The 22,118-nt window shown below is 45.2% G+C and overlaps 1 protein-coding gene across 1 annotated transcript in view; it reads left to right on the forward strand.

Moving 5' to 3' along the window:
- Nucleotides 1-22,118, forward strand: part of AACS (acetoacetyl-CoA synthetase) — a 59,428-nt gene that overhangs the window by 15,876 nt on the left and 21,434 nt on the right. Inside the window, exons 5-12 of the mRNA XM_081892901.1 lie at nt 6,504-6,601; nt 10,918-11,032; nt 12,398-12,479; nt 13,444-13,591; nt 14,945-15,025; nt 16,618-16,742; nt 19,819-19,883; nt 20,768-20,890. Of these exons, the coding sequence (XP_081749027.1) occupies nt 6,504-6,601; nt 10,918-11,032; nt 12,398-12,479; nt 13,444-13,591; nt 14,945-15,025; nt 16,618-16,742; nt 19,819-19,883; nt 20,768-20,890 (837 nt within the window). The remainder of the gene's footprint in view (nt 1-6,503; nt 6,602-10,917; nt 11,033-12,397; nt 12,480-13,443; nt 13,592-14,944; nt 15,026-16,617; nt 16,743-19,818; nt 19,884-20,767; nt 20,891-22,118) is intronic.

Genomic DNA, 22,118 nt, shown 5'->3' on the forward strand with positions numbered 1-22,118 from the left:
CGCATTCTCCACACCCTCATGCCTCATAATGACCCACTCAGTTCAGCTCATTAAAATACAGCTCATTAAAACTGGACACGCAGCATTGAATGCATGGCTCCGGTGGATTTTGAGCCTTGCATCTGAGCCATGGGGGACCACTAACGGTGGCTCCCGTGACGACTAGGTGATCAGGTAGGGATAGATGGCATCAGGCGGTCCCTAAGGTATCCTGGACCCAAGTTACAAAGGGTTTTGTAAACTAATATCAGAACCTGGGACCTGACTCCAAGCAGCATATGAACACCAGGGAAGGCGAAGGTTGCGTCACCATCTTGTCCCTTGTTCTACCTGGGGTGCTGGCATGCCTGTTGCAAAAGCCAGCTTAAATGTCCTGTGTCGTGTGAGGCAACGTGGCTTTCGATGCCCCAGTGCTGCAAGCATTTCTGCTGTTACCTGCCTCCCTCGCAACACTTCTTGAGCAATGCAGGTGGGTGAAAAGGAGCGCAGTTGCACAGTGCTCTCTGATTGCGCAGAAAAGGTTTTGCAACTTGTCTCCTCCTCCTTCTTAAGACACATTATTTTTAATTCCCAATATTACTGAAAGAAAAAAGAAACTGTTTTATGTCACATCAACAATGACCTGTCAGTCCAATCGATGGGTAGGCAGACTAAGGCCCGGGGGCCGGATGTGGCCCAATTGCCTTTTTAATCCGGCCTGCGGATGGTCCGGGAATCAGCATGTTTTTACATGAGTAGAATGTGTCCTTTTATTTAAAATGCATCTCTGGGTTATTTGTGAGGCATAGATTTCGTTCATCCCCCCCCAAAAAAATATAGTTTGGCCCCCCACAAGGTCTGAGGGACAGTGGACCGGCCTCCTGCTGAAAAAGTTTGCTGACCCCTGATCCAATCCAACTGAATTGAATCGAATCATACAGAGACCATGTGTCCAAATAAATATCCAAGCACCATTCAGAAATGGATGGTGGGTGTTTATCCCTCTAATCTTGAAGTATAAGTATCATGGCAGGCACAAGTGCTCTCAGGATCCACTTATCCTCTGACCAAGCTCTAAACTTGGTCCTGATGTGGGGTGGGAGGTCGGCTGAATGACTTGGGACCCTTTCAGTCTGGACCCCCAGGTCAAGTTTATTAATCGTTCAGATTCACAACTGGGGTGGGGTTACATTATTTTGCCTAGTGCCTTTTGTGGGGAGGGGGCCCTAGATCTGGAATGCAAAGTACTGGACCTCCAGCAATCTTGCCAATTACCTTAACACAGAGAAATCTCCATACAGAAATTCATAACTTAAATGCAAGTAATTGCCTGAAACGTTGGTTTGCATTTTTACCGCTACAGTAGTTGGATTAGTGTGCAAGTTGTGTTAACATTTTAGTACTCTGCATAGCTTTTTCTATCACGTTTCTTGTTCAGTTGACCCTGTTCCAGATGACTGGAAAGCTCCACCCAAAGAGTTTAAAAACCTACAAGTTCAATGAGCCATTCACCCAAATACCATTTTGGGGGGTCTATATCATTACCATGCCTTAATTCACCATAAGGTGTGCTTTTAAACAGTATTCAGAAAACGCCTTCAGCTGTCTTCTCAAACTTGCTTTTGTTTGGGACAGATATGCGTTTGCATATAGTAAAACAGAAATACCCTATTGGCCCGAGTATAAGTCACACCTGAATATAAACCGCACCTTTAAAATTGGAGGGTGGGGGAGAGAAAAAGACGACCCCCCCAAAAAAATATAAGCTGCTCTATTCCTCGCTGCTCCTGACTGCGTACTGGGGGGGGGGGGACGCTGCGTTGCCGGCGGCCTTTCCCCTTCCTTCCTCTCTCCCTTCCCAGCCTTGGGGGAGAGGATGAGGGACTATGCACAGGGCTGGCGCCACTTTGCCGCACTCCTGGTGCTGTTTGCCCCACGCTCCTGGCTGCATACTGTAAGGTCGCGAATATAATCCGCACTTTAACTTTTCACAGTCAGAATTTGGGGGGGAAATGAGGCTTATATTCAGACCAATACGGTAACTTTTAGGGAAATGGTAAGTTGGAGATGTTATCCTGAGAACATCATTGTGTAACCTCTTTTACGGGATGGCACAGAATCCATAAGATACCCATCTTATTGCAGCTTTGGTCAGGTTTTAATGAGTACACCTTTTATGAGAAGAGGAGGTCTTTTCTCTTGCATGGGAAACTGCATCAAATGCTGCCTATAAATGCTGTCGGCCGCAAGCGATTCCAGACCACTGCTATTTTGGGGTGGGATTCTGTCACATACTGGCAAATTCAGGCTGCACAATTATAGTTGACTGGGAGGTCTTCAGCAGCAACCCCCCAAAAAATATATATATGGAGGAATGCATTTGGGAGTGTGGGGTGACACTTGCTCTGATGCAACGTTGTTTAACCTTCCTGGAAACTAAGAAGAGTGGCTGCTTCTTAAATAGCCAGAGGGTCACGGCTGAGTGGCAGAGAAGCTGCTTTGCCGAATGTTCCCAGTGCTTTCCCCAGCAGCATCTCTAGGCAGGGCTGGGAGAGAGCCCAGCCTGAAACCTTGGACAGCCACTGCCAGTCTGTGTAGGCATTGCTAAGCTACAGGGACCTTTGTTCTGAATTGATATAAAGCAACATCTTGCATCTGATTTCCCCGGTAAAGATGGAGAGTCAACAAACAGGTTGTCCAGAAGTGTACTCAGTGTGCTCTAGGGCCAGCAACGGGGGTTGGCACCATCGGGCGCTGAGTGGGGCCTGATCCCTCAGCAAGGGGCATCCTCCTGGCCCCCAGAGCCTCTTGCCCTGCTGCTTACTGGCCCAGAGGGAGAGAGCGCCAGGAGTGACTGGGGCTGAGCCAAAGTAACACCAGACTCCACTGCCCTGCCCTGCGTGTTGGTGGGGTGGCAGGGAGTAGGAGGAGAGGGGCCCACAGGAGCTTGGCAGGCAGGAAGTCCCAGGTGTCTCTTGTGGCGTGAAATATTATTTTATCAATATTTTATTTCTCAACCCCACCAATAAGATCCAAGCCCCTCCCAAAACCCTTTTAGAGTACCATTTGAGCATGAAAAGAGCATGAGTTATTATTAACACCATACACAGATGTTGACAATCATCATTCAGGATTTGCTTTGTATGCATCCTCTCCACATGGTATATGGGACGCTGGTGGCTGTGTAGTGTCAAACGTACCCCTTCTGCAACATCTGCATCAAGCGTTCAGGGGCACCGTTTCAAAGACCTCGCCCATTCAGCCGTGTGCACAACTTTCCAAACTCTTGAGGCCACTTCCAACCTGTATTGCTGAAGCTGTGCAGTTGCGGGCCTGACAAGACACACTAAAAAGCAGGCGCTGGAAAGGGGATTCTCGTGCCTACCAGCTCCACTTCCTCCCCAATGAGGCTAATTCCCCAGATTATAGAAGTGTTTAAATGTACCTTGGGGCCTGAAAGAACATGTTTTGTTGCATATTTACCCCTTAAGCACAACACATACCCTCACTGAATGCAGTCTCTTCCTGCTCTAGGCAGCAATTTTGCCAATGCCTGAAATCTCACAAAAGGAAGTCCTGCAAATGAATTCACTGTGCAACTGGTTTGGCGATTGAACTTTAAACTGGAAGTGCAGGAAACGGTACTTTCCCATTTTCTCCCCCGCTAGAAAGCAACTGTACTAAAAGGAATTACTGTGAAAATAAGAAATATTGGCGCACACCCACCCACCCCAGATTTTGTCCTCACTCAGGGTGTTGAATTACTTGGTGTAAGACAGATTTCTACTTTCCACCTAATTCAACTAGCCCAAAAATGGAATTATGAACTGACTTGCAAAACTGCATAAATTTGCCCACAACCCCCACTTCCTTCTAAAACCAATATATTTGTTGGTTTATTATCACCGTCTCTCGGCCTAACCTACCTCACAGGGTTGTTGTGTGGGGAGTGGGAGAACCATGTACACTAAATACTATTTTATTTATTAAATTTGTATCCTGCCCTCTTCCCTAAGGAGTCTGGGGCGGTAAATGCATCTGTGAGCAATACAGTACCATTAAAAATAAAGTAAAATAAACATATTTAAAACAAAAATAGGTACCCAAGACCACTTAAGAACAATTAAACAGAGTAAACCATAACAACTTTAAAACCACATGTAACCAAATTGTGGGTCTGGATAGGCCCACTGAACAGAAACTTTCAGCAGGCATCTAAAACAGTACAGGGACGATGCCTGCCTAATTCCAATAGGCAGGGAGTTAGAATCATAGAATCATAGAGTTGGAAGAGACCACAAGGGCCATCGAGTCCAACCCCCTGCCAAGCAGGAAACACCATCAGAGCACTCCTGACATATGGTTGTCAAGCCTCTGCTTAAAGACCTCCAAAGAAGGAGACTCCACCACACTCCTTGGCAGCAAATTCCACTGTCAAACAGCTCTTACTGTCAGGAAGTTCTTCCTAATGTTTAGGTGGAATCTTCTTTCCTGTAGTTTGGATCCATTGCTCCGTGTCCGCTTCTCTGGAGCAGCAGAAAACAACCTTTCTCCCTCCTCTATGTGACATCCTTTTATATATTTGAACATGGCTATCATATCACCCCTTAACCTCCTCTTCTCCAGGCTAAACATGCCCAGCTCCCTTAGCCGTTCCTCATAAGGCATCGTTTCCAGGCCTTTGACCATTTTGGTTGCCCTCCTCTGGACACGTTCCAGTTTGTCAGTGTCCTTCTTGAACTGTGGTGCCCAGAACTGGACACAGTACTTCAGGTGAGGTCTGACCAGAGCAGAGTACAGTGGCACTATTACTTCCCTTGATCTAGATGCTATACTCTATTGATGCAGCCCAGAATTGCATTGGCTTTTTTAGCTGCCGCATCACACTGTTGGCTCATGTCAAGTTTGTGGTCAACCAAGACTCCTAGATCCTTTTCACATGTACTACTCTCAAGCCAGGTGTCACCCATCTTGTATTTGTGCCTCTCCTTTTTTTTGCCCAAGTGCAATACTTTACATTTCTCCCTGTTAAAATTCATCTTGTTTGTTTTGGCCCAGTTCTCTAATCTGTCAAGGTCGTTTTGAAGTGTGATCCTGTCCTCTGGGGTGTTAGCCACCCCTCCCAGTTTGGTGTCATCTGCAAATTTGATCAGGATGCCCTTGAGTCCATCATCCAAGTCGTTGATAAAGATGTTGAATAAGACCGGGCCCAAGACAGAACCCTGTGGCACCCCACTAGTCACTCTTCTCCAGGATGAAGGGGAACCATTGATGAGCACCCTTTGGGTTCGGTCAGTCAGCCAGTTACAAATCCACTGAGTGGTAGCATAGTCAAGACCGCATTTTACCAGCTTGGAAGTTCCAGAGCTCAGGGTCTGCCACGTTAAAGAAATGACTCCTTGCAAAAAGCAAGATGAGCACCTGTCGCCCTGGCAAAAGTGAAAGTTCCTCAGATAGAGGTGGTAGAACAGGCACATAAGAGGTGATCCCGGGAGTAAACTGGCCCTAAGTTATTAGGTAAAGCTAAAGGTCCATTAGGTCCAGTCGTGACCGACTCTGGGGTTGCGGCGCTCATCTCGCTTTATTGGCCAAGGGAGCCAGCGTACAGCTTCCTGGTCATGTGGCCAGCATGACTAAGCCGCTTCTGGCAAACCAGAGCAGCGCACGGAAACGCTGTTTACCTTCCCACCGGAGCGGTACCTATTTATCTACTTGCACTTTGACGTGCTTTCGAACTGCTAGGTTGGCAGGAGCAGGGACCGAGCAACGGGAGCTCACCCTGTTGCGGGGATTTGAACCGCCGACCTTCTGATCAGCAAGTCCTAGGCTCTGTGGTTAAACCCACAGCGCCACCCGCGTCCCTCCTAAGCCATTAAGGGCTTTATATATCCATAGCAACACCTTGAACTTGGCCAGGTAGCATATTTTGCAGTTATTTATTCACGCAATATTAAAGCGACTGAAATTACAACAATAAAATGAAACTTAATGGTGCAGCTCAGAAATGAATGACTGGAAAACAAGCATCCTTTGCTAAATTCCCTCAATATTGTCCACACTGACTGGCAGCCGCTCTCCAGGGTTTTGGGTGGAAGGACATTCCCAGCCCTTCTTAGAGATACCAGGGATTGAACCTGGAACCTTCTGCATGTAAAGCAGATGATCTGCCTTTAATCTGTGGCCTTTTTGCATGCTATGCTGTTTGAGGTGCAGGGCTAGGCTGTGGAAGGAGGGGAGGAGGAGAGGAAAAGCTTGGGATCTGCGCCTCTTGGGCCAACCTGCCTCTTGCTTGACAAACATTGGCCAAGATCCCTTGCTGGAGCTCTGGGTTTCACACGCCGCCTTGGCTCCCCCTCCTGCCCACCGGCTGCACGTGGGGGAATCTGATTCACCAAGCTGGAGAAATGACAAGAAGTGTTCTAGCACGATGGGCTTCCTTGAATGGGGGCTTGCTTGCCGTCATGCCTCCTGGGCGCAGGCTTCCTCCAGTGTTGTAACCACTGCAACTCCTAAACCTCTCCTAGGCTACTTGCCCAACGGCATCCATGCAGTAGAAGCAATGTTGGCCGCAGCGAGCATTGGCGCCATCTGGAGCGCAACGTCGCCGGACTTTGGCATCAACGTAAGTAACTCCTTGCAGCTCTTGTTCCGAGGAACCGTCGCCCCTTCCGGAATGCTGCTCCCGGGGAAAGGCACCTGGTGCTGTCGTGACCAGCTTTTAGGTGCCAGTCTGAGACATTTTTATTTTGCCAAACTTTTGGTGGTTAAATCTGCTGTACTGCTCACCCATAAGAGTGCTGAGGGCAGGTCTTTTATTTTTAATTTGCCTCTTAGTTAATTTTGCTTGCTTGTATTTTAACTTGAGGTTAGGTCACTTTGAGACTTTTATTTCTGCATAAAGTGACCAGCACATGCAGTGAATAACAGAGGGTGATCATCGTCATCTTCTGTTCCCAACCGGCACTCTGCTACACTGGTCCAAAAGTGATGAATTTGTTGTTTTATTTTATTTTAAAATAAAGGCCTTTGCAGATGATTTGATAATAATTGCAGAAAATCCAGAAGAAAGTATACAAAAAATATTAGAAAAAAATGTTGAATTTGCGAAAGTGGCAGGATTTTAAAGGAAAAAAATAAAAGCAATATGTTAGCCAAAAAAAAGAAAAAAAAGAATTACAAATAAATTCAGGATTAACGATAGAAAATAAGGTTAAATATCTGGGAATCTGGCTAACAAACAAAAACAGTATTTTTTTCAATGACAATTATTCAAAAATTTGGAAATAAATTAAAAAGTACGATAGTTGGAAATTTGGGACAGGTTGAAATTATCATTCCACGGTAGAATCTCAGCAGTAAAGATGAATGTACTTTGCAAGATGATGTTCTTATTTAAAATGATACTAGTGATTGGGATGCTTTAAAAGCTGGCAAAAAGACCTATCAAGATTTATTTGCAATATAAAAAACTGAGAGTTAAACACAAACTACTAATAGATAGTAAAAACAGAGGGGGAATGGCATTACCTGATTTGAAATTGTGCAGTGGTACCTCAGGTTGCATACGCTTCAGGTTACAGACTCCGCTAACCTAGAATTAGTACCTCGGGTTAAGAACTTTGCTTCAGGGTGAGAACAGAAATCGCGCAGCAGCGGGAGGCCCCATTAGCTAAAGTGGTCTTCAGGTTAAGAACAGTTTCAGGTTAAGAATGGACCTCCAGAACGAATTATGTTCTTAACCCGAGGTACCACGTATTATGATTCAGCCTGTCTAAATTGGTTAAAGGAACGGATAACATTGGAAAATGCTGGCCTATTGGATTTAGAAGGTTTTGACAATTGCTATGAGTGGCATGCGTAGTTGGGTTATGAAAAGGTGAAAGTCAATAGAGGCTTCCTTATCCATATTATAAGGAAACCTTTAAAGTGTGGGAAAGATACAAAGATTTAGTAAAACCTAAAACCCTTTGGTGGCTATCGCCTTTGAGGGCCTTAGCAGTCAAGAGGAAAAATATGGAAACAACCTGGGCTATGTATAAAGACCTGTTAGAGGAAAAAGGTAACAAATTGAAACTGAAAGATTATGAGGAACTGAAAGATTATGACAGGATGGATTCAATACCATCAACTAAATGAAATATTCAAATTAGATAAAAAAGAGGTTTTGCAAAAGAAGAGTCAATGATAGATAAAAGAATTAATACAGAATAAGAGGAAAGTAATTTCTAAAATGTATGGATTCCTCTTGATGAACAAATGAAAGAGGTAACGATCAAGTGGGCAATGGATTTTGGGGAAATTATTCAATTATTGGCCTGGGAAAGGTTATGGAACAAAGATTGGAAATTCACTGCTTTAAAAGAAAATCTTCAAAAGAAAATCTTTTAAAGATGTTTTTCCGATGCTGTATAACACCTAGTAGGGACGCAGGTGGCGCTGTGGGTTAAAGCCTCAGCGCCTAGGACTTGCCGATCGAAAGGTCGGCGGTTCGAATCCCTGCGGCGGGGTGCGCTCCCGCTGCTCGGTCCCAGCGCCTGCCAACCTAGCAGTTCGAAAGCACCTCCGGGTGCAAGTAGATAAATAGGGACCGCCTTCTAGCGGGAAGGTAAACGGCGTTTCCGTGTGCAGCTCTGGCTCGCCAGAGCAGCGATGTCACGCTGGCCACGTGACCCGGAAGTGTCTCCGGACAGCGCTGGCCCCTGGCCTCTTAAGTGAGATGGGCGCACAACCCCAGAGTCTGTCAAGACTGGCCCGTACGGGCAGGGGTACCTTTACCTTTACCTTTATAACACCTAGTAAGATATCCAAAATGTACAAAGCAAGCTCTAAAATGTGTTGGAGGTGTAATCAGGCGGAGGGGTCCTGCAAAAAAATTAAGAACTTCTGTGATGTGGTGTATGAAGAATTGAAAAAAATATTTAAACTTTTATAGAGAGACCAGAACCCTTTTTATTGAACATACTAGAATCAGATATCTTAAATGAAAATAAGAAAATATTCTTATACACAACCATGGCATAAAATATTAATTGCCAAAAATTGGAAAAGTGATATATTACCAACTAAAAAAGGATAAATTATTCAATTATTTTGAGCTGGTGAAAATGACAGACACAATTAGGGGACAGTCCAAGTTAAAATCCCAAAAAGAGTGGGGAATGTATAAAGAGTGTCTTTAAAAACTGTGTCCTCAAATAAAAACCTGGACTTGCTTTGAGTAATTTTTGCAAAATAAAATAAGGGTTACAAGTGGAGAAAGATAGTAATGATGAAGTGAGAAAGAAGCAGTTTACCAAGAAAGAAAAATCAGAACGGCATTGAGGAGGAAGGAAGTCTGTAAGAACAGAATAAGGATTGGGAACAGAAAAGGAGATAACACGAGTCCGTTTGTAAGATCTTTAGGATTTATGGTTATATGTTTGTAACTTATTTTTGTGTGTGTTCTCTTTTTAGTTTGTTTTTCCTTTGTTTTTGTTTATGTTTTGAGTGCTTATGTGTTGTCACAAACTTCAATAAAAAGCACTTTTTAAAAAATTTGGTTTGAGGAGGCCTGGCTTTCAATCCCTGCCAGGTGGGAGTCCTGAATCTCTCATTTCCTTTGCCACACAAAATCAACCACACAAAAGCCCTGAGAGATAGAAATGAGATAACATGTGCTGCACTGAACACTTTGGATGGGAAATGTAATCTTAATTACAGCCAGAATTTTTTGTATTACAGTGGTACCTCTGGTTGTGGACATGATCCGTTCCAGGGTACCATTCGCACCCCGAAAAGTCCGCAGCAAGAGCGTGGCTTCTGCGCATGTGCGAAGCGCAATGAAGCGCTTTTGCTTCTGCGCATGTGCGAACTGTGCAGTGAAACCAGGAAGTAAACACTTCCGGCTTTGCCGCTTTCTTAACCCGAAAAAACGCAACATGAAGCGTTTGCAAGAAGAGGTATGACTAAATTATTTATACAGTATTAAATAATATAAACACTCTTTACTTTTTGAAGTTGGCCACTGGGGGGCAGCATAACCCCATTTTCATCAACCAAAGGCAGTTCAAGAAACTAACTTAAAGGAGATAATTTATGGTGACTAATTTCTCTCCCCCCCCCCCAAATTCTGCAGTGCTTTGTTTTCCCCTCCTGCTGCACAATTTTATTTTTATTTTAGCTCAACGAGAAGAGAGGCACTTTTTCACGGCACCAGTATTTAGCAAAGCACAAAATCATCCTCTTCCCACCCTGCCTGAGGCTGTGAATTCAACTTTCTCCATAGAACTTTTTAGGTGCCAGAACAGGGGAGCACAACCTGTGGCTCTCCAGGTGTTGTTGGACTACACCTCCCTTCATCCTGATCAGGGGCTCATGGGAAACTTCCGGAGGGCCGCAGGTTGTGCCCCCCTGGCCTAGAAGCAGCCCTGGATCTTTTTAACCAGGGGGAGGAGACAGGCTCTAGCTCCCATCACCACTGACCAGGCTGGCGGAGGCTAAAGGGAGTTGGGAGTCCGGCAGCCTCTGGAGGGCATCCTGTTTGCTACTCTTGGGTTAAGCAGCCTGCTCAAACAAGCTGCCATGAACCACAGTTTTCTCCTTTTGAACAAACCAGGGTTTATCCACATTTGTATGTAGCAAGGAACTCTTGTTATTTTAAAAGCAGAAGCAAAGGCTTCTTATTTTCTCCTTGCACGGCAGCAGAGGAGGGAGAAAATCAGCTGTTGCTCATGCACATCATTGTAAACCAGGGAAGGAGAATGGGATCTATAGTCCACAAGTGGAGGGCGCCATGTTAGTTATTCCTGCTTTAATGTTATATTTGAAAGGGCTAAGAAAATAGTTCTTTTGCGACAAGGATAATGTTTAAAGAGTCCCAGCATTTTGCAATCTGGGGGAAACCAGTGTTCTCACTTATTCCTGTTAATGGCTGTATTAATGTCTGTCTGTCTCCTTCAGGGTGTGCTGGACAGATTTTCCCAAATTCAGCCCAAGTTGATCTTTTCTGTTGAAGCTGTCATTTACAACGGGAAAAAACACAATCACTTGGAAAAGCTTCAGAACGTCGTAAAGGGTACTGGCTGCTTTGCACACTTGTGGGAATTGTTGAATTTGGGGCATTGCTTCTCTCTTCCATCCCTTCATTAATGGAGATTAATAGCTTTGCGCCTGAGGTATACAACACTGCCCAGCCCTCTGGTGCCTGAAAGTGGCTGCATAGGTACCACTGCTAAAGTCCTAGTTGCAGGGCCGGCCCTATGATGAGGCAGAGTGAGGCAGCTGCTTCAGGCAGCAGATGCTGAAGGACAGGAAGGGAACAGAGCTGTGAGTGCCCTGGGGCCTGCCCTGTGCTGCCTACACAACCTGGCTGCCCTCAGGCACAGGGAAATATACTTTTCTGCCACCAGTATTGGGGTAAGGTTCAACTGCCAATCCAGTTGGTTTCTGCATGTGCCTTGTGGGAGGGTGCTATCTTGTCCTTTGCCTCAGGCAGCAAAACGTCTTGAGCCGGCCCTGCCTGGTTGGTTTCTTATGCCTTGCCTGAGTTGACGGACTTCAGCACCTGGACTGCAGACCTTAGACAGGTTTGTCCTTTGGCCCACTGGTGGGTCAGAGCTTGGGAGAGCTGTGCATGGCAGGCTGTGACAAGGGAAGCCTATGGGGTTTACACCACCTAGAGCTGCGCGGCCAAATGCCCAGCCAGCATGGGGAGCTCAAGGGGGTGAATGTGGGCTTCACAAAAGCAGATGGGCATGCAGAGCAGTGCCTGCTTGTGCCCTTGGCAGCAACAAGCCTCCCGTAGAATCTAAATAACATTAACCATTTCCTCTATTGGGAAGGAGCGATCCTAAACTGTGGAATCATTTCCACAAGATGTGGTGATGGCCACCAACTTAAATTGCTTTAGAAAGGGATCAGGCATGACTATCTTCAGTTGCTGCAAGGTAGCAGCGGAGGAGAGTTATTGCACTTGCATCCTGTATGTTGGCTTCCCATACAGTTCAGCCTTTGGTCTGATCCAGCAGGGCTTTTATTATGTTCTTAATCACAGGTGCTCCCCACTTTTCTTCCCTTGCCCCTCTTGCGTGTCTGGCTTCAGCAGACATTTTCTGGTTTGTTAAACCTGAGTTCCCTGTGACATCAAGAGTCGAGAAACAGCAAACTAGGTCAAGCTGGCAATCATGGTTGGTAGGGAGTGTGGAAATCGGTTTCCCAGTTCTGAAACCAGGGAAAACTGTGGTTCAACAAACAAGGGACTCTCCACTGAAGAGGACATGAGAGGCGGAAAAGGAGAAACTAAATTCATTACTACTCCAGTAATATTTAACGTGTGGTCTGGGTCACTGTCGAGCAAACTATGGTTATAGGAAGACACTTTAAAAGTGGAAACGGCTGTCATTTCTCTCCATTTAACCATTGAATTTTTGCTTTCTTTCAGGACTCCCAGATCTAAAAAAAGTTGTGGTGATCCCATATGTTTCCTCGAGAGAATCTATAGACATTTCCAAAATTTCGCACAGGTATAAAGTGGACTGGACAAATGTACATCTATTTATCTATCTGTTTTTTAAAGCAATTGGTGTCAATGAATCCAGAATATATTTTACTTTATATTTAATTGGAGGCTGCGGAATTTAGTCTTCTTGTTTGTGACTCTGACTGGTGGGCTTCTCAGATATTTGCAAATACATTTTGTGTGCCCACTCAGAAGCCAACAGGCAAGGGTTGCCGAAGGGACAGGCTCTTGAGTGTTTGCTCAAATTTTGGAGAGAGAGTAGAAAACAATGGATTCGTTAGAAGTGCTTTTTGGAGCAGCAAAAGGCTAGTTTGGCTTCTTTCATTACCGGGGTTGTGGCACTTAATTTGCCAAGAAATTGAGAGAAAGAGTGTGTGTGTTATATAATGTGAGTTATATAAATAATAAGCTGCTATTATTATTATTATTATTATTATTATTATTATTATTATTTATTAGTGTTTGATGTTTAATGTGTTGGAAGCCACCCAGAGTAGCTGTTGGCATATACATAGTATTATTATTATTATTATTATTATTATTATTATTAACAGCTTAATGCCCAGATCCAGATGACTTCTGAGTGGCTTACAAAACATGAAAACCAGCTGCACAGTATTGTTAACACACAGAATGATTAAAAATACACCATGGGCCCCAGAAGGTAATGAGGCCCTCAGCTTGAGGCAGGTTCCCCCCTCCTGGGCTAGAGTGTCAGTTTAGGACCTGGGAGACCAGCATTCAGATCTGTTCTCAGCCGTGGAAGGCCCTGGGTGACCTTGGGCAGCCACTGTCTGGCCTCCCTCACAGGTGGTTGTGATGATCCAGGGGGGAAGGAGGAGAAGCACGGGTGCCACTTTGAGAAAAGTAATAATAAATTAATAAATACAAAATAAATGTCACAAAGGTTTGATAGTGATATTAATTCTCTCTCTCTCCCCTCCATGTCTTTCTTCTTCTTTGTTCAGCGTCTTTCTAGAAGACTTTCTTGCAGCGGGGAAGGGAGATCAAGCCCCGCAGCTAGAGTTCGAACAGCTTCCTTTCAGCCATCCTCTTTTCATCATGTATTCATCTGGCACAACAGGAGCTCCAAAATGCATGGTTCACTCCGCAGGGGTAGGTCATGTGGCTGGTTGGGCTTGTGGAGGCTCTGCACACTAGGTTGTCGGTTAACAAGCGACAGGAGAGGCTTTCCCCCCCACCTTCCAACAGACTGAATTTGCTTGGTGGATTTTGCTAAGGTACTTGGGCTGCATCTGCACACCTGGGAGAACTGAGGAGTAAGAGGCCTGCGGTGGCAGTACAGGCTGTACCACCTTAGACTCTGGACATTCCTTGTTTGCTACTTCGTTCTCCCCATCCCTGTGGTTTGCACAGTTTACATTCTTTGTTTGAAAAAGGTCCTCACACTGCACCCCCCGGCAATCATTGTAGACGCTATTTTTACCAGCGCATATTTGGATTTGCTTAAAATCCTCTCCCAATACTTCCATCAGAGGCGAGGTTGTAAAGAGGATAGGTAGGAAGCAGAACTTGGATATAATAGAGTCATAGAATTGTAGAGTTGGAAGGGACCACGAGGGTCATCTAGTCCAACGTAGCGGTGGAGCATATGCTTGCGCTGCCTGGGATGGGTGCATGGGGTGCGCCCCTGAGGGGGGAGGGGCAGAAGATGCCCTCCCACACGCCACAGTTCAGGGAAGGAGACGGGCGGGGAAGCTGCTGCTCACTCGCCCCCTGCTCTTCGCTGCTGGGTCAGACATGCCCGGCGGTGGAGCTACTACAGTTGGGCACGAAGCGCCAATGCCAGGGTGTGTACACAGCAGCCGGGCCGCTGACTCTCCTGCTTTCTGCCACCAGCTCAAACCTGACCCCAGCAACGGGGCCCATTGCGTTGCGTTTGTTGACTGAACTAAAAAGCTTCAATATGTATTATGTTGACTTGTTGAGGTTAATTAATTGTCAGACGAAGTTATTAAACTAGTTTTAAATGTTTTTTTCCAAAAAAAAGTGTTGTGAGCCCCAAATTTTTATTTATTTTAAAAACACATATTTTTGCCATTTTCTCACCCTCCTCAGTGATGACGCCCGGGGCGGCCCGCACCCCCCCATACATCAGTGATCCAACCCCCTCCAATGCAGGAATCTCTTGGCCAATGTGGAACTCAAACCCACAACCCTGCGATTGAGAGTCTCATGCTCAGTGGCAATATTGAACTAAGCCATACCTGGAGTAGACCCATAGCAGTTGCTGGACTTACTCTGAGTATGGCCTGGCTGGATGCTACTCCCAGGTCTCCAGCTTGAGTTTGAGTTGCACAAGCTCTGTAGCTGCACCTGAGGCTTCCTTTGGATAAAGCCAGCCCTGCAAGGTGGGGGTTGGGCTGAGAGATGGTGGCTGGTTGATAGTTCACCCAGTCTAACCATTACACCTTGCTTTGTATGTCCGTCTTTTTTCTTTTAAACCAGGGGACGTTAATTCAGCATTTGAAAGAGCACCTCCTCCATGGTAACATGTCCAGCAGTGACAACATCATGTACTACACAACAGTAAGTGCTGTTAATTGTATTTTTGCCAAGACTTTCAACACAGCCTGCATGGGGTTTGCCATGTTTATTCTTTTCTTGAAGAAAAGCATGACTTCTATGACCCAGATAAACAATAATGATGCAAGTATGCATAAATGGGCTTATTTTAGGTAATTTATTTGGCAGGGGAGTGCAGATGTGGGGAACGTTCACCTGGCCTTTTGATCCTTCATGCTCCGGATAAAATTGCTTTGGCATGGCATGGCTAACCTTTCAATCCCAAAAGTTCGCTTTTAAAATCAAGCAACAGTCTTATTTTGTATGATTTGACTGATTCTGAGTTTTGACCGATTTGATCCATTAACAATTGCCTTTGCATATGAGCGAAGGGCAGCTCAGACAAGCGAAAAAGCAGGCATTTGGGGGACATTCCCTCTTGTGAGAAATGGTATTTGCCTCCTAAAATGGTATTTGCCTCCTGCAGCATGTGAGCTGTTGCCCCATGAATGGAGGCACCTTTTTGGTTACAGAGGAAGCTGCTTTATACTGAGTTAGACACTGGCCCACCAAGCTCAGTGCAGCCCACACTGACTAGCAGCAACTCTTCAGAGTCTAGGAATCTTTCCCAGTCCTTCTTGGAGATGCCAGGGTTTGAACCCAGGGCCTTCTGTACGCAGAGCAGTTGCTCTACCCCTGAGCTACATCCCGTGCGAAATTGGAAGCTGCCAGAAAGCTCAGGATTGTCCACACTGACTGGCAACGGCTCTCCAGGGTTTCAGGGGAGCTTCATTACCTATGAACCCAAAATTTGGGATCCCCTCCAAAGTTGTACCAAAGTTTGGCAGTCATTCTGCAGTGAAAACAGCACGTTTTGCAGCACCCTCCAAATCTGGTATATCAGACCAGGGTTTGTTGTTAACACTCCAAAATTTTCCAAATAACTTTAAACTAGTGCCAAAGTTTTGCAGTTGTTTTGCAGCAAAAACCTTGCATTTTGCACTGAAACCCCTGCGTTTTGCAGTGCCCCCCAAACCCAAGTAATTGATACTCAAACCAGGGGGCATAGGTATCAGCCCCAAACCCAACATCGTCTGATTCACTCCAGACTAACAGTGTTGGATTTTTGGGTGTTAACTATAAACCCTAGTTTGATGTATCAGTTACTCAGATTGGGTGCTGTTGCAAAATGCAGGGTTTTTCGCTGCAAAATGACTGCAAATCTTTGGCACAGCTTTGGAGGGGATCCCACATTTTGGGGTTTCTAGTTAATGAAGCTTTACAGGAAGGACATTCCCAGCCCTACCTGGGGAAACCTGGAATTGAACTGGGGGACCCTCTGCATGAAAAGCAGACACTCTGAACCACGGCCCTCCCCATGGACTGGGTTATTGGGGGAAAGACTTAATTGATGAAATGTCAGAGCGTGGCACGGCCAGTCTGGAGTGCACCCTGCTTTGCATGGCACTTGGAATATTACCTGTAGGCAGGGTCTCATGACGGCACATACCTGCGTCCTTGAGAAGAAGTGCGAGATTAGCTTCACATGTCTGGAAATAGGTGAGGGAGGTGACTATCTAGGATAAAGCTAACGTGCATTTCCCCACACTCCCTAGACTGGTTGGATGATGTGGAACTGGCTGGTTTCTGCTCTCGCTGTTGGTGCATCTGTGGTTCTGTATGACGGATCGCCGCTTGTTCCATCCCCCAATGTCCTCTGGGATTTGGTTGACCGACTAGGGTAGGTAGACATGAGTTCTGCTTTAGACAAAAAAGCACCCATAAGTTATCCTGAAACAACTACTTGTGTGTGTGTTTGTTTAAAAAAGATGCTCCAGAGGTCAACCAGAATGTTTGATGCAGCAGAAACATGGGGGAGAGATAATAAGAGCTTACAATGGTAATTCCAGGAAGTGTTATATTGGAAGTGGATGCCTAGGTATTTAAAGTTTTTAACCTGTTCCAGCGGGTTTCCACTGATCTCCCACCTATGAGGCTTCCAAGATCATGACAAAACAAACACTTTAGGTTTTGCAAAGTTCAGTTCCAGTCTGTTGGCTATACAATATTCCTGGCAGCAGCACAGGAGTCGCTTCAAGCCAGTCCTTGAACGTGGATGGAGCTGAGCTTTGGGCAGTGGCCATCCACCCCATGTAAACAGGGTGCCAGGTCATTTAAGAAAAGGTTGAATAAATACAGGACTAAGAAGTAACCTTGTTTTACCCCTTTGTTGGCAATGATTTGGGGGGTTAGCCTGCCTGACTGGGAGCATCTCACCTGGCAGCACATGGATGTGTGCAGTTTAGAACAACACTTATTTGACCCCAGTTATTTGACACAGAGGGGGAAACGTACAGATACAGTCCAAAGGAGCATAGGGAGTTCTGTATAGAGCATAGGGAGAATTTTAAAAAGCAAGTGGTCCTCACTGACCTGGTGCAAAAAGATCTTGTCACCCGGAGGAGCCCTGGCTGCCCCTAGATAAAACATTATAGCCTCACACACTCTTATTTGGGAGTAAGGCCCCAAATAGAGACTTAGTTATTTACTAGATGCAAGTCAGCAGCACCAGATGACCCCACTTGGCTAGGCGCTGGGGTGGCTTGCATCCTGCACCTTGCAGAGTCAGGCCCAGGCTGCCACTGGGCCCAGCACTGGCAGCAACAACAAGCAGCTCTGCCTCACCCAACCCTACCCATTGCCACCCCACCACTCCACTTACCTGATCTGGGGGTTCTGGATGATGGACTGACAGTCAAAACGTGAGTCTCAGCAATCGCCCTCTTCCCCCAGAAACAAACCAGGACTGCTCCAAGGAAACGCACATGGGGAAAAGGAGCACTAGCCCCTGGTGGGCTGCCCCCTTACCCTTTTGTAATTGGCCAAGAGGATAGCCAGCCAATCAGGATTTTCTTTATTTAAAAATTTGATTTTCTTCTCACTTCCCTCTGGGCCCCCCATGCCTCATGCTATGCCCCCCCATTCACGAGATTTTCACCTGTGGCCCCCTTGGAATATCCTGGAGCCCCTGGTTGGGAAACAGTGCCGTAAACTGCTGAAGTATGCAGAAAGTGAGATACTTAAGGAGTGCTAGCCTTGATCTCCAGGTGGCTCCAAGATAACTTGACAAAGCCTTTTTAATGGTTGCATGGGAACATTCTTGTGCCTTCGTTCCGCTTTCGCTCCACTTGATAAGAACCCGTGAAAAAACAATGCTGTGACGTTACTTCAAAGTCACACTGCTTCTTCTGCACACACTCCTTTACATAACTTTTTGGTTTAGTAAATGGTTCCAGTGTGCAAACAAAAGCAAACCCACACATGTCTGTGCTCTTCAGTATGAATGCATCTTCAGCAAAAGGTAAATAAAATGTAGCTTTTGGGTAGTGCTGATTTGCAGTAGTGGTTGAGAAGTGATTTCCCGATTGAGCTTGGAACTGGTGGAGCTTCCATGCCTAGAGCTCTAGCATTGCACTCCCCTAAGACCCCAGAGAACTCTTTGAGACTGTTGGATAAGGGGCAGCTTGGTGAATAATGATCCTTTTGTCTGGTGGTGGCAGAGCGCTCTAATGTGGGAAGTGTAGGGGCCAGGAGAGACTGGGACATAGCCAACACACTTCCTAAGAAGAGAATGACTTCCCTCAGGCAGATGGTAGAGGCAGCAGAGCCTCATTGCAATGGTGGCTTTTATTTCACCTGCTGCTGTTATTAAAATTACTGGTCAAGGTCAGGTCAAACATTGATTGCTTATGGCGAATGGTGTTTGCAAAACTTCATATGAACTTCCGAGAGATAATGATACATCTATTCACTGTTATAAATAGCTAAAAATACTGTGTCTGAAACACAGGAAATAAAAGCTAGAAGCAAGGATTTAAAAAACAAAACAAAATAAGCAAGAAAGGAAATAAAATAATGGTCTGGTCAGGCCTTTGTCAGGACAATTTATGGCTGTCTCTGAAACTGTTTTTGCATAGATTCTTCTGCCAGCTAGTGGAGAAAGAGACCCTGTGAGTCACACACAAAAAGTCAAAAGCTGACGACTGGTAACATATTTTTTTCCGAAGCAAGGTGGTGTGCCAGGTTTTGTATGGGGTGGCTAGGAAGACTCTCAGATTGTGAAACCTTGTAGCTTCGCAGTTTAAACTACTGCAGTTTGACCCTCTTCAGCGCTCTCTTTTTAGGTTGCGTTTTACTCTTGTCTCATCTATTTTATGGATACTTTGACAAAGTACACATTTTGGCATAGTTTCTTGGCCCACCACAGTTCAGTGCTTTCTGAGTTATTGAATCATAGCTTCTTAAGTCCCGAACTAGCAAACTATGGATGCCAGGATTGGAATGAAGAGCTTAAAGCCAGAGCTTTTAAAACCCAGGTTGTTCTGATTCCAGTAACCATCGTTTGCCAGTTCAGGCGTACAGGAACTATTATTTATGGACCCAGGAAATGCTTATTTGCTGCTTACTACAAAATGACTTACAATGATTAAAAAATCCTAAATTAAAATACATCAAAAGATTTGTAAAAGAATAGTTAATAGTGCTTATATTGCAATAACATAATAAGGACACATCCTACCCCACCCAGCTAAAAGATGAACTCGGGTTTAGAGCAAAATGCTTGGGTAAATAAGAACACCTTCGCCTGGCACCTCAAGGTTAATAGAGATGGCACCAGGTGCATCTCCAGAGAAGGGATTCCATGCTTTGAGATCCCGAGAGAGGGTCTGATCACATGTTGCCACTCTCCATTATTGTAAAATAAGAAATAGCAAAATGACCATAGTGAGTGACATTTGTTCCTTTTTTACTTGCAGTATCACCATCCTTGGGACAGGTGCCAAATGGCTGGCGGTGCTGGAAGAGAAGAACCTTAAACCATGTAAGCACCAAGATACTCTTTGAATTCTGTTTGCCTCTGGAACTGAACCGCTTTGCTTCCCTCCCATTTCTAATTAGTTCCACAAAGGCATTATTGTTCCCCAATATAATAATAATAATAATAATAATAATAATAATAATAATAATAATAATAATAATAATAATAATAATTTATTATTTATACCCCGCCTATCTGGCTGAGTTTCCCCAGCCTCTCTGGGCGGCTTCCAATCAAGTGTTTAAACAACACAGCATTAAATATTAAAAACTTCCCTGAACAGGGCTGCCTTCAGTTATCTTTTAAAGATAAGATAGCTGCTTGTTTCCTTCACATCTGAAGGGAGGGCGTTCCACAGGGCAGGCGCCACTACCAAGAAGGCCCTCTGTCTGGTTCCCTGTAACCTCACTTCTCTCAGTGAGGGAACCGCCAGAAGGCCCTCGGCACTGGATCTCAGTGTCCAGGCTGAACGATGGGGGTGGAGATGCTCCTTCAGGTATACAGGACCGAGGCCGTTTAGGGCTTTAAAGGTCAGCACCAACACTTTGAATTGTGCTCGGAAATGTGCTGGGAGTTGTTACTTTGCCCATGGATTGTGGAAACACAGGAAGCAACCTTACACCAAGGCAGGAAGTAGGTCCATTTAGCTCAGTACCGTTGCATCAGGGGTGGGGAACCTGCAGCGCTCCCAGATGTTACTGGACTCCAACTCCCAGCAGCCCCAGCCAGTGTGGCCCATGGTAAGGCTTCATGGGAGTTGTAGTGCAGCTGCCTGTGTTGGTGGCCCATGTTCTAGAAGTTAACAGGAAACTCGGGGGGGGCGGGGGCGGTGTTGATAATTGGCCAGGAAATAACAGTGTAACTCTGCCTGGTAATGTTGTTCCAAGGTGAAACTCATAACCTCCAAACGCTCCACACCATCCTGTCAACTGGCTCACCCCTCAAGCCTCAAAGTTACGAGTACGTCTACAAGCACATAAAGAGCAGTGTTCTGCTGGGATCCATATCAGGTAGGGGTTTTCTGAACTTGAGCCCTTGAATGTTTAGTGGGTTAGAAAGTTAGAGGGAGGAGGATGCAGTGGTGGCTAAGCAGTCACCATTTTGGGTACTATTTGCATCTCTTACATTGTCTTGTGTGGCCCAGAGGTGGGCAGAAGGCGGATGTGGATCTGCCAGTAGATCTGTGTGTTGATCGACAAGGATTCCCAGTTCCTAGTTGTTTTAACAAGAGCAGCAGCAGCAGCAGCATTTGGAAGAAGATTTGAGGGGCAAAGAGCATTTACATTTATTCAGTTTTTCAAAAATTTACAGACAAATGAATTACAAAAACACAAATCACATACATTTCTAATACACATATATTTGACTTCCCTCCCTGCCCCTTTTGTGGTTATTTTAAAGTTTTACTCTTTATACTCCATTTCGGCATAATCCATTAATTTAATTAGCCACTCTTCCTTGGTTGGTACTACATCTTCTTTCCATCTCTGGGCAAAAACCATTCTAGCGGCAGTTAGTCTTGGAACTTTGAAGTGTCAGGCATAGCCCTATTGGCTTTAGCCCAAACGTAGCAGAGTTTTCCTGCACAGCGAAGAAGCTAGTTGCGGCAGTAATGACTAGTCAGCTAGACTCAGAATAACTATTTACAGGATTTATTAAAAAGGAGCAAATAAAACCAGCAGAGTTTCTGCATACAAATAAAAGCAAAATAAATCCTCTCTTTCTCTCTCTCTCAAAACCATACACAGCACTTCTACTCCTAACACACCTCACATCAAACTGAGCTAGCAATCCCTAGTTAAGAGTTGAATGCTGGTCGTTAACCAATCAGAGTAAGCAGTTTCTAGGTCAAGCTGACCTGGGCTTTCTGCCAAGAGTAAATTGACACTGCCTTGAGTTAATTGTTTGAAGCCAGAATCTGCAAGTTTCCCATGAGAATCAATTAACAGAAACTGAACAGTATGCATAAACAATTGGGGGGGGGGGGTCTTTTGGTATCTCAGTGTCTACTATCCCTGTAAGAAAAGTTTCTGGTTTTTATTGTTACCTTCAACATTTTCTTCAATTCATTGTAAATCATTTCCCAGAAGTCTTTTACTCTCTTACAAGACCACCATATATGATAGAAAGTACTGTATTTACTCAGGGATGCGGGTGGCGCTGTGGTCTAAACCACTGAGTCTCTTCAGCTTGCCGATCAGAAGGTCAACAGTTCAAATCCCTGCGACGGGGTGAGCT

The sequence above is a fragment of the Podarcis melisellensis genome (genome assembly GCF_964234715.1).
Source record: "Podarcis melisellensis genome assembly, chromosome: 16".
NCBI lineage: Eukaryota > Metazoa > Chordata > Lepidosauria > Squamata > Lacertidae > Podarcis > Podarcis melisellensis.